We start from the raw sequence: 12,653 nt of genomic DNA, 5'->3' as shown, positions 1-12,653 counted from the left end.
GATAGACTGGGAAAGACTCTTGACTGGCAAGGGGCAGAAGAAATGGAAGTAAGCATATGATTATTTTGTTTAAGACGAGTAGAATAGGAACAAAATAAGCACACATTTGAAAAGGAAATCACTCTTGAACTCACTTCCACTATTTGTCTGACAAGTTACACAATGTTAATGTGAGATTACACTGAGTCTGCTCCCACCGGGGAGATAGCTCTACAAAAAAAAAAATAAAAAATAAAAAAAAATGAGATAAACCACATAACTTCTCTTGAACACATCCAAGAGCTAAGGTTTCAGGTCAGCCAAATACTCTCAGGAGAGATAGACCTTCCCAAGGAGACACAGGGAAGAGCCGTAGCTGACCTGTGGCAGAGCCTGGCAGGAGGAGACACCAAATACCATGTATACCTGTAAGAAGAATTCAGGTAGATTTTTAATATTAACTGCTAAAGGCTTACCATGAGGTAACAAGAAGTGTAGAATCCCTGAAAGTGCAGACACAATGGGAATTTATACCCACTAGCAGGCTCTTCTCAGAATTCACCAGGTGCTCCAGAGAGACCAGAGGCAGAGATGCAGGCTTGGAAAGGGAGCAGCCATCACTACAAGAAAGACATGGAGCTCTGCCCAGACCCTACTTCCTTAGAGTCAAAAGCCCTAGGGAGAAGGGCAGCACCCTTGCAGGGAACAGGCAAAGACCACAGAAGACCACGGTGATTGAGATAAAGGTAAAAAACAAACAAACAAACAAACAAAACTTCTACTCCTAGGGGAAGGGCAGGACACTCTTCCCTGCAAAGAACCTGCAAAAGATGTGGGCGATTTGGCTACCCTCAGGATCACCGAGAAGACCCAACTCCCCCCCAGACTTGGGGCATAGGGCCCGCTTAGGAGTAGGGCTGGACCTGCACAGTAGAAAACCTTCCTCAACCTCCACCTCAATCCTCCACCCACCAGGAAACCCCAAGAATCAAGGAATAGCATCCTTCCATGGTAGAAAGACCCTTCGAGGGCTCAGGACCACAGGGAAGTCTGCACAGACAGGTGGGCCTAATTATTTTTCCTATGAAAATCATATCTTTTTTTTCTTTAGTTACTTAAAAGATTTTTTTTTCTTTATTGTTGGCGTTTAGCACTTTAACTGTGGTGTACCTCGGTATGACCTGATATTCATCCTGCTTGAGATTTACAGAGGTTCAGTCATTCTCTCTCCTTTCTTTGGAGTCTCTAATTATATGTCTGTTAGACCTTTTTACCAGACCATTTTTTAAATTTCTTGTCCATTTGTCTTTTTATGCTGAAGGTAACTATTTTCTTGTAACCTGTCATCCATTTTTTAATACTCCCTTTAGCTGTTCAGCAAACTAAGCCCATTTTGTTTATAATTTGTTGTATTTTTCAGTTCTAGAATTTCCATCTGATTTTTTAATAATTTCCAGTTATCATCCAAAATATTTCATGTCTTTAAATTCTTTAAATGGCTGATTTTGAAAGATCTCGTTTTGTAGCTCCATTCGCTGAAGTTTCTGTGATTTGTTTCCATTATCTTTCTTCTTTTGGTCCAGGTCTATCTCTTTGTATACGAAGTTATTTTTCAAAGGACTATTACATAGCTGTGCTTTATGAGCACACGTGGTACACATTTTTATTTTCATTTATTTATTTTTTTTGAGAGAGACAGAGAGCATGTGAGTGGGGGTGGGGTAGGGGCCGAGGGAGAGGGAGAGAGAAAATCTTAAGCAGGTTCTGTGTTTGGCATGGAGCCCAACACAGGGCTCAATCTCATGACCCTGAGATCATGACTGAGCTGAAATCAAGTTGGATGTTTAACTGACTGAACCACCTAGGCATGCCTACACATTTTTAATTTTTGATATATTTTTAAAAGATTTTTATTTATTCATTTAGCAGAGAGAGAGAGAGAGAGAAGCAGGGGGAACAGTAGAGGGGGACCATTGTGGAGCTCAATCCCAGGACCCTGGAATCATGACCCAAGCCAAAGGCAGATGCTTAACCAGCTGAGCCACCCATGTGCCCCTTTCATATGTTTAAACTGTAGCATTTGTTTAAGAACTTTTTTTCTATCTGCTAATTAAGTCTACCAACAATTAATGCCACTATGATTCAGTTACATCGCCTTTAGTCAATAGAAATATTTTGAATTGATATTTAGGTCAAAGTCACAAAACAAAAAATGAATCATTTTAAGACTTATTGTGGTCAGGGCGCCTGGGTGGCTCAGTGGGTTAAAGCCTCTGCCTTCAGCTCAGGTCATGATCCCAGGGTCCTGGGATCAAGCCCCACACCGGGCTCTCTGCTCAGCAGGGAGCCTGCTTCCTCCTCTCTCTCTCTCTGCCTGACTCTCTGCCTACTTGTGATCTGTCAAATAAATAAATAAAATCTTTAAAAAAAAAAAAAAGACTTACTGTAGTCATTTCTCAATGAATAATTATGTTGTATACCTGAAACTGTTACATGCCAGTACCTCAATTAAAAAATAAAGAGCTTTAGGTACTTTATTTTTTTTTTTAAAGATTTTATTTATTTATTTGACAGAGAGAGATCACAAGTAGGCAGAGAGGCAGGCAGAGAGAGAGGAGGAAGCAGGCTCCCTGCTGAGCAGAGAGCCCGATGCGGGACTCGATCCCAGGATCCTGAGATCATGACCTGAGCCGAAGGCAGCGGCTTAACCCACTGAGCCACCCAGGCGCCCCGGTACTTTATTTTTTTAAAGACTTTATTTAACAGAGAGAGACACAGCGAGAAAAGGAACACAAGCAAGGAGTGGGAGAGGGAGAAGCAGGCTTCCTGTTGAGCAGGGAGCCGGATGAGTGGCTCAATCCCAGGATCCTGGGATCATGACCTGAGCTGAAGGCAGACGCTTAACAACTGAGCCACCCAGGTGCCCCTAGGGAATTAAAGTACATAATTAATTAGCATTTACTATATTCACAATATTATGTTTTGCCTTGCAATTTCTCTTTTTAAGACTTTATTTATTTGAGAGAGAGAGAGCAGGAACAAGGGGAAGAGGGAGAAGAAGAAGCAGACTCCCCACAGAGTGGGGAGCCTGATGTGGGGCTCGATCCCAGGATGCTGGGATCATGGAAGGCAGACACTTAACTGAGTCCTATATTCACAATATTATATGATTATCACATCTATCTAGTTCCAATAAATTTCCAACATCCTAAAAGAAAACTCCATATTTAGTAAGTAGTCACTCCTCTTTCCCCTCTCAACCAACCGTGGCAATCACAAATCTGTTTCTATGAACTTAGCTCTTTTGAATACTTTGTATAAAAGGAATCATACAATATACAATATATGAACTTCTGCATCTGACTTCTTTCACTTAGAACTATATTTTGGGGGCACCATCTGGCTATTGTGATAGTGTTTCTGTGGACATTTGCATCCACATTTTTTTTTTCAAGATTTTATTTATTTATTTGACAGAGATCACAAATGGGCAGACAGGCAGGCAGAGAGAGAGAGAGAGAGACTGAGTGAGAGAGAGAGAGGAGGAAGCAGGCTCTCCGCTGAGCAAAGAGCCCGATGTGGGGCTCGATCCCAGGACCTCGGGATCATGACCTGAGCCAAAGGCAGAGGCTTTAACCCACTGAGCCACCCAGGCGCCCCTGCATCCACATTTTTTGAGTGGATTTTTTTTTTTTAGAGGGTTTTTTGTTTTTGTTTTTGTTTTAGATTTTATTTGAGAGAGTGTGTGTGACATCTCACCAATACATGTTCTTTCCTGTTTTTACTCTAGCTCTCCTTGTGGATATGAACTGGTACCTCGGTGTGGTTTTGCTTTGCATTTCCTTGAAGACTACACTCTTATTGCTTTCATGATTCTGTCTTCAACTTTTGACAGTTTGAATATATAATGTGTCTTGTTGTGGGTCTCTTTGAGTTTCTCCTGTTTGGATTTATTGAGTTTTTGAATGTAAAGATTCAACTGTTGTAAAGAATTTGATAAGGTTTCAGCTTTTTTGTTTTTTTTTTAAAGATTTTTTTTGTCAGAGACAGAGAGAGCACAAGTAGTCAGAGTGGCAGGCAGACGCAGAGGGAGAAGCAGACTCCCTGCAGGACAAGAAACCCAATGAGGAACTCCATCCCAGGACACTGGGATCATGACCCGAGAGCCAAACAAAGGCAGCCGCTTAATTGACTGAGGCACCCAGGTGTCCCTCAGCTATTATTTCTTCAAGTATGCTTTCTGCCCATTTCTCTCTTCAGGTACTCCCATTTTGAGAATGTTGGTATGATTCATTGGGCTCCACAGGTCTCTTAAGCTGTGTTCATTTTCCTTCATTCTTTTTTCTTTCTGCACTTTGCATTAGACAATTCAATAACAGCTTCAAGTTCACTGGTTCTTTCTACTACCTGTTCACATCTGCTATTGGAAGCTTCTAGTGTTGTGTGTGTTGTCATTTCATTTTATTGTTTTTCAGCTCAAAATGGCTGAAAAATATCAAACTGATATGGCTCTTTTTTAGTTTACCAAATCTCTATTTGTTGAGACATTGTCCTCCTGAATTCCTTTAGCTCTATGAGGATATTTGAGACAGCTCATTTCAAGTCCAATGTTTACTTCAAAAGGGGTGGTTTGTGTTAATTTTTTTTTTTAAGTGGGCCATACTTTGTTCCTTTGCATACTTCTTAGTTTTTTGTTAGAAATTTTTAGTATTAGGCCACCTGGGTGGCTCAGCGTTCAACTCTTGGTTTCAGCTCAGGTCATGATCTCAGGATTGTGGGGATCAAGCCCAGCATTAGCTTTGCTGTGGCTCCAAAGGCTTGCTACTTTTCTAAACGGTTTTCGACTCTCAATTCTTTGACTTTGGTAGTCTCTTTTTGCTTGCACTCAGCTAGTATTACTGCTGACAGATTTCCTGGAATGCCAATAACCAAATAATAAAACAAAAAGTTAAAAAAAGAAAAGAAAAAAATCCGTCTTTGCAGACTGTTGGAGCACAACTTCAGGGCTTAGCTAGGCCATTTAAAATCAGCCTTAGCTTTCACTCTGAACGTAGGGATCAGTCAGCAGTAACAAAAGCTTAGGGTCTTCTTTAAGTTTATAAACTGGCCTGGACACGAGTGGCTTTCTCAATTCCCCGATATACATTGTCTTTGAATGGCCTAATTTCCTTAAGAAATTCTCTCCTGTCTTTTCCCTCTCAGGTTTTAGGCACTCCTTTATCTTACCTCTACTATCATCTTTTGCTGCAGGTAGTAGCCTGTTGTTCATTTGCCTTATCATAGTTTTGAGAAATGCTTGCTGCTTTTCCACCTTGAGTTGTGAATTAGATGAAAACAAAGGCAAGTGCCTTGCTTCAGGCCTTCAGATTGCCCAGACAGAGTAATTTTTTGAGATGAAAAGATCCTCTTCGCCCTCAGGATGAGTGAACAGGGTTGCCCTGCTCTGAGAATGCGGGTTGCTGTCTTTAAGATCACCACGGAGCTGGGAAGGGGGATGGAGCAAGGGCAAGTAAAACACCAAAAAAATTTCTTAGTTTTTAGCTTGCCTTCTCTTGACCGAGCACTAGGTTGCTATAAACCTAGCTGCCAAAGTTGTTTCTGAATGTTTTGCCTCAGGAAGAATAAGTCCTTGAAGCTACCTACCTACTCTATTTTTGCTGATGGTTATTTTTTGAGTGCTTGATACTGTATACCAAAAATTGTGGAGCTAATTTAAGGTGTAGGATGTTAAAATTCTCCAGTGATTTGGGGTGCCTGGCTGGCTCAGTCAGTGGAGCTTGCGACTCTTCATCTCGGGGTTGTGAATTTGAGACCCACACTGGGTATGGAACTTCCTTAAAATAAAAAAATTCTCCAGTGATTTATTTTTGCTTGTCAGTTGCATTAGCATTCCTAGATAATTTCCAAACGTCAGGAAACAGATGACTTAAAGCTAGACATCAGGCCCTGTGAGGACCAATCTCTTTCTCACTAATCTTATACTAAGGTGTAGTCCCTTAGAGTACGACTGAAGGAGCCTGGGATGTTTACCAAGGTGCTTTGTCCTAGATGGTATCTGTGTTAAAGTGTATTTTAGGAATTTTGGAACAACTTGCTAAACTCTGTAAAGATACCCATTGCCAAATAAGAAATAATAGGGCAAACAAGTCAATGTAGAAACTAAATTTATTAATGGATTTACTGAAGGCAGTTTATTTTGTTAGATATTATCCATAGCTTATGTTGACATCTGATTTTGCAGAGAAATTGTATCATTATTTTTATTCAGGTGATTAATACTTCTGCAAGGTAAATTTAGTTCCTTAAAGTAGCACATTTTCTAATTCTCCAATTGGGCTTGGCTTTACTTAGCTACCACAGTCAAAGTCAGATGTCTCTAAATTTATATACTTAACTTGACGAAGGCATAAAATTTTTTCTTTGCCTCTATTCCTTCTAAGTGTGCTTGCTCTTCATGCTGAAAAATCTCAACTTCCAGAAATTTGGCTGCTAGATCAAAATTGTCAGGAACCTTCCAAGCGTTAAGATTTCACTAAAGAAAAATATACATATACATATTTTATTATATACAAAGTACAAAGTTTCATCAGATAAGCAAAAGAATATAAATTATAGTCATAATTAATATTTTCAAAAGGCCCTTAAATCACTGGGACCTTCTGCATAACATATAGGCCACACAGCCATTAATCAGAGTTCTTGGTGGTTCTCCCATAAGAGTAATTTATATTCTAGAGAAGCTGGCTATTTAGAAACTCTGTGGGGATTAATGGGTTGGGCCTCATAAAGGAATACTTTTACATCTGGGAGAAACAAACTAAAAATATTGAAGGAAGGACTACTTCTAGAGTTTATTGTTGACAGTAATTTTAGAACCACAGAAAGTGTTAAAGACTTCTAAGTAAAATTCACACTATCTCATAATAAGAATGGATACCATTTTGTAGCTCTACAAATGGTTTGGTCACAAATGAAAAAGGAAAAAGAGCTGAGAATGCAGAATGGAAAAGTCTAGGGAAGCAGATACACATAATTCAATCATAGCAAGAAAAGTACAAAGGTGGTCCTTCCCAAGACTGAGTTGGCAATATTTACCTACATAAGTCAAAGCCTAGAAGGAGAGTACAACTTATATATGTGTGTTACCTAGTGATATACAAGAAAAATATTTTTCCTTTTTTAGGAAAGGACTATTTTATATCAAAAGCTAAAAATACATATTTACTCAATGCAAGTCCCAAATAAAACCCAAATTAATACACAGTGAACTACAGGCATGACAGAAAAATGAGTACACATAGTAAATCCAACTAATTTACAGTATTGCCTTGATATTGTCCATTTGTTTTTCATCTGTACATAAGGCTCAAATCCTGGAGTTATAGGTTTTATTTTTCATTTTTCTTAAAAACAGAATCACCGATCCTCAAGGTAACTAAAGATTTATCTGGTTTCGTAAAGGTAGTCTGCTCCGTGTAACAGAATGCTCTGTAGTTTCTTCCACTTTAGACCTCTCCACTGAATTAATGCCTCTGTTTTCTTTGTCTTTTCCATGTGGTTTTTTATGCTGTGGACATAAGGGGAGAAATTAAATCAATATAAAGTAACATTTGATACATACTAGCTACACTCTATTTTCAAAGTCCTCTGGGTTATAGGCAAGAAATTAAGTGTGGAAAAGGTTTGGCACAAATCGGAGCCAAAAATTTGTTCAGTAGGTAGAAATGAATGTCTTCTTCATCTTACCATCAATGGAAGGAGTGAGGTGAATGAATTACTAATTTTCTGCATGATTTTCCAAGGCATAATTATAGACTTTACTGTAGGGCAATGGTTCTCAACAGGGAGCGATTTACCCCCTTCCTCCCAGAAGGTATCTGGTAATATCTGGAGACATTTTTGGTTGTTAAAACTAGGAGGCGCTACTGGCTTCTAGTGTGTAGGAGTCAGGGATGCTGCCAAACCTCATATAATAAAAAGACAGTCCACCACAACAAAGGATCACCCAGCTCAAAATGTCAATAGTGCTGCTATGAGAAAGCCTGCTCTAGGAAAACAAACATTTAGTATCTTGCGAAAAAGGCAATTCTATATTAAGCAGAGAATCTGATATATGGCTACCTCAAGACATTTTTTTTAACTGTGTTTTACCTTTTCTCTTAAACTGATTTCATATTTCTCATTTAGGAATTATATTTCATTGGAATTCTCATATTTGCCCATAGAGAGCTTTAGGAGACTAATGACATTCATTGCAAAAATCATCATCATCATCATCATCATCCATGCTGAGAAAAATCATAAACCAACTTCAGAATTTCAAACCCAGAAAATTTCCCCACATGAAACTGCTGCAGGGAGAAAATCATTTCAGACTTCAGCTGAAGGTTTAAAATCCAATTCCAAATCTTTTCTGGTACTGTAGGGACTTCCCTGCCCCAGCTGAACCAGTAAGCCTAGCCTTCAAAATGTCCTAAATGATAGTAACGAAAGGATTCCGGCCAGGGGATTAAGTAGTCACAAGGGTTTTCTTTTCCTAATTTTTCTTCTTTCCTTAACTTTAAAGATAGCAGAGAGTGTTGGAAAATGAAAAGAAATATATTTAGAGTTCTCTCATAGTAAAGAATAAAGCAAAAGGTAGGAAGGATTTGGGGATAAAATTACCTTGAGGGAAAGAGAGAACAGTTTAACAGAAATTAAGGTAGAAGTTTTAACAGCTTAAATCGCAGATGGAGGGTCTTTAGGCCTTGGTGGGAAAACCTGCAAGTCTACGAGGTTACAAGAACATAAACTTATCACAAGCAACATTTCAACTATAAAATGTAGACATCAGTGTCTTATGTGAGAAGATCATTTCATCATAGACTGTGTCTAGGCTCATGTCTTCAAAATAAAGGGAAAGATGCCGGGCAGTTTAAAGTGCGGTGCTCCTAAGAGTGTTGAAAAGGAGTTAGAAAAGGTCACAGGATTTAACTGCACAAGATCAAGGCAGGTGAGGAGGCTCAGGAAACATGAGAGAATCCTTAACAAGAGAAAAGCCTCAGCTAGGAGAAACTAATATAAACTGAGAGGCCTTCAGTCTCTGTCTTTTAAACCTCTTATCTTTCAAAGTCTGAGTATGAGCAGACACAGACTCCAGGACTTCCGTGTCAAAGGTGGAGGGAAGAGAGAAACTGCTCTCAGAATCCACGGTGCGCATACAGGAAGTGGTAGGGACTTACTGTAATAGCTAAAGAGTGCTATCTGAGGATGGAGATTAAATTAAGCTTTGCCTTTAATGTTCCTACAGAAAACCCCTCATCAATTATAATATTCGTGTAAATAATATAAATCAGACAAGCTCAAAAGCTATCCCAAAGGAATGACAAAATACTTTCCACCCACCGAGAGTGATGCCTTCCCATTCAGCAGCCAACGGCAGACGTCTGTCAGATGTGGAAAGGGGACGTGACAGGACAGAACCACATACCTGGAAGAATGGAATCCCACCACTTGATGAACAATCCACACCAGCATCTACAGATGGTTCCTGACTTGGAGGCTCTTCAACAGAGTGCCCTAGAACTGACTTTTCTTCATCCACGGCCTAAAATGAGAAGGCAGATGAGTGATTAAGTCCAAGGACTTAAAAATCTTCACAAAAGGAAGTGCAGCTTTCTTCTTTGAAAATAACACAATGTCCATTGTGTAAAAGTTAAACCTCAACCAAATAAGTAGGAAGTCTATAAAATAATGAGGATGCCTGGCTGGCTCAGTGGTGAGAGTATGGGACTCTTGATCTCAGAGTCTTAAGTTCGAGCCCCATGTTGGGTGTAGTGGTTACTTAAAGAAAAAAACTCTGAAAATTAAAAAAGAAAGAAAGAAAAAGAATCCCAAATATATTTTCTCATAGAGACATACCTATAAAAAAATGTTAAAAGTAGTAATCTCAGTATAATGGGGTTACAGGTTATTTTTTATCTTCTATTTCCCAACTTGTCTATAATTACTACAGTTAAGAGCAGACTGGAGATCTTCTAGGTTCTGATTCCAGCTCCATCCTGTGACTTGGGACCAAGTAATTCTCAGTTTCCTCACCTCTACAATGAGAACAGTACTAGCATCCACTTCATAGGGCCACTGAGAGTGTTAACTGAGTAAATATGTATGTAAAGGGCTTAGCACAGGGTCTGGCACATAATAAGCACAACATTAATATTGGTTATTGTTATTACTTTGATAATAAAAAATGGCCAGATTAAAAGCAGCAGGCTGGGGTACCTGGGTGGCTCAGAGGGTTAAGCCTCTGCCTTCAGCTCAGGATATGATCTCAGGGCCCTAGGATCAAGCCCCACATCAGGCTGTCTGCTCAGGGGGGAGCCTGCTCCCTGCCCTCTTTCTGCCTGCCTCTCTGCCTACTTGTGATCTCTGTCTGTCAAATAAATAAATAAATAATCTTCTTTTAAAATAAATAAATAGATAGATAAATAAATAAATAAAAGAAAAGCAGCAGGCTTAGGCTTAAGGATCAGATAACTACCATTAATGCAACAGAGTAAGATTTAAAGGCAAAGAATAAAATTCTTCATACAAAGCTAATGATATAAGGACTTTATGTGAGAGTCCTAACTAAAATTATGAAGTTTTAGATTTTACCTGACTGAGCTCTTCCTTGTTGTTTTCTGAACAGTTTAGCATCATTAACAGTTCAGGCTGCTTCCTTTTCAGCTGATCAAGGAGCTGTTCCCGTGGTTCAGTTCTCACCAGTGTGGACGGGTAGACGTAATTTTTCCTCTGTGGTGTTGTACCTTTAGTGGACATTATATAAATGGGAAAAGATTGAAGTGTGGGATAGGAGTAAGATTTTTTTTTAAGTTAGGCTGTATACTTCCCCATGAGTCTCTATCTTCCAAAGACATAACTATTGCCACACATGGGAATTAGCCTGTTACTCATCAGGTACAGATTGCTTTACAACTACTATTTCCTAACTTGACAAATGATCTTAAATGGACTCAATTATTTTCAGGATTCAACCTACCCCCAAACATGAAATTATCCATCTCTGAGGACGCACAAAAGATGTGCTGTAGGCTCTAAAAGGAATCAGAGTGTTCTGAGAAATGGCAGGATTCCTGGAATAAGTAGTTTTCCCCCAACAAGATCTTTGATAGGATGATCATTTCACTGTAAATTTGGTAGTAGCTAAATATTAATGAGTTACATCTTTTTTTTTTAAGATTTTATTTATTTGAGAGAAAGAGAGAGAGAGAGAGAATGAGGAGGGGGAGGGGCAGAGCGACAAGCAGACTCCCCACTAAGCACAAAGCCTGACACGGGGCTCATTTCCAGGACGCTGAGATCATGACCTGAACTGAAGTCAGATACTCAACCTACTGAGACACCAAGGTGCCCCGCAATTATATTTCTTTATAATGAACTCATGCTCTCATATTTTCCACAAGCACTTCTTTGTCTTTTTGCTTAGCACTTATATTCCTAATTTCATTGAAAAGTGGAAACAGGGGTGCCTGGGTGGCTCAGAGGGTTAAGCCTCTGCCTTCGGCTTTGGTCATGATCCCAGTGTCCCGGAATCAAGCCCCATACTGGGCTCCCTGCTCAGCGGGAAACCTGCTTCTCCCTCTCCCACTCCGTGCTTTTATTCCCTCTCTCTGTCAAATAAATAAATAAAATCTTAAAAAAAAAAAAAAAAAGTGGAAACAAATATTACAGGGCTCTTAAGGAGAAAATAAACTAACATTCTCTAGCTTCGCCTCTTTTCATAATTGCTTTAAAAAAAAGCTTTGAAGTATAATTTACATACCATAAAATCTATTCAGTGATTTTTAGTATTTATGGGGTATGCAACCCTAAATGCAATCCAAATAATCGTTCGATTACTCATCCTGTTAAATAGTTTGCATATCTTCTTCCATGAAGGCTTTTCTAAATCATCATAGCCTAAAATAATCTTTGCCATCTCTGATAAAATGAGAGGTACACGTAAGAGAATGCACAATATGATATGCTTTTTCCATTAAACTAGATTTATGTAATTACATTCCTCTACTATTTCTGGTATTAAAATGCTTTTTTACAAACTGTGCTAGATAGATGGTTGTTGGATTTTTTTTATTTGCTTTTAAAAGATCTTCTCTTTGGGCCACCTGGGTGACTCAGTTGGTTAAGTGTCTGCCTTCGTTCGGCTCAGGTCATGATCCTGGTTACCCTGGTCGGGCTCCTTGCTTGGCAGGGAGCTTCTTTCTCCCTCCCACCTTCTGCCCCGGGCACCCGCTCCGGCACGCTCTCTCAAATACATAAATAAATAAAATCTTTAAAAACAAAATATTCTCTGGAAAAAAAAGTTTCTCTCCCTCTGCCCTCCCCTCAACCACCCCTACGTGCTCTCTCTCTTTTAAAAAAATAAAAATAAAAGGGGCACTCGGGTGGCTTAGTCCATTAAGCGTCTGCCTTTGGCTCAGGTCATGATCCCAGGACCCTAGTCAGGCTCCTTCCTTGGCAGGGAGCCTGCTTTTCCCTCTCCCTCTGCATGGTGCTCCCCCTGCTTTTGTTCATGTTCTGTCAAATAAATAAAATCTTAAAAATAAGTAAATAAATAAAGGGGTGCCTGCCTGGGTGGCTCAGTTGGTAAAGCTTCTGATTCTTGATTCTGGCTCAGATTGTGATCTCAAGCC

General features: G+C 39.5%; 1 protein-coding gene and 1 long non-coding RNA gene across 2 annotated transcripts in view; one reads left to right on the top strand and one right to left on the bottom strand.

The window, feature by feature from the left end:
- The first annotated feature begins 219 nt into the window (after window positions 1–219).
- On the top strand, window positions 220–9,467 carry LOC116573038. Its single transcript, XR_004278591.1, has 3 exons — window positions 220–725; window positions 955–1,041; window positions 9,388–9,467. It is a non-coding gene; the product is annotated as an uncharacterized LOC116573038 (long non-coding RNA).
- The window catches only part of KIF11 (kinesin family member 11), a 44,483-nt gene continuing 37,956 nt past the window's right edge, over window positions 6,127–12,653 (bottom strand). Inside the window, exons 20-22 of the mRNA XM_032312646.1 lie at window positions 10,615–10,766; window positions 9,449–9,565; window positions 6,127–7,546 (exon numbers count right to left, since the gene is read on the bottom strand). Coding sequence (XP_032168537.1) covers window positions 7,415–7,546; window positions 9,449–9,565; window positions 10,615–10,766 — 401 coding nt within the window. The 3' untranslated portion in view covers window positions 6,127–7,414. The remainder of the gene's footprint in view (window positions 7,547–9,448; window positions 9,566–10,614; window positions 10,767–12,653) is intronic.

This window comes from Mustela erminea, chromosome 14, assembly GCF_009829155.1.
Source record: "Mustela erminea isolate mMusErm1 chromosome 14, mMusErm1.Pri, whole genome shotgun sequence".
Taxonomy (NCBI): Eukaryota; Metazoa; Chordata; class Mammalia; order Carnivora; family Mustelidae; genus Mustela; species Mustela erminea.
The sequence above is the reverse complement of the archived record's forward strand: the minus strand, read 5'-3'. Positions and strand labels throughout refer to the sequence as shown.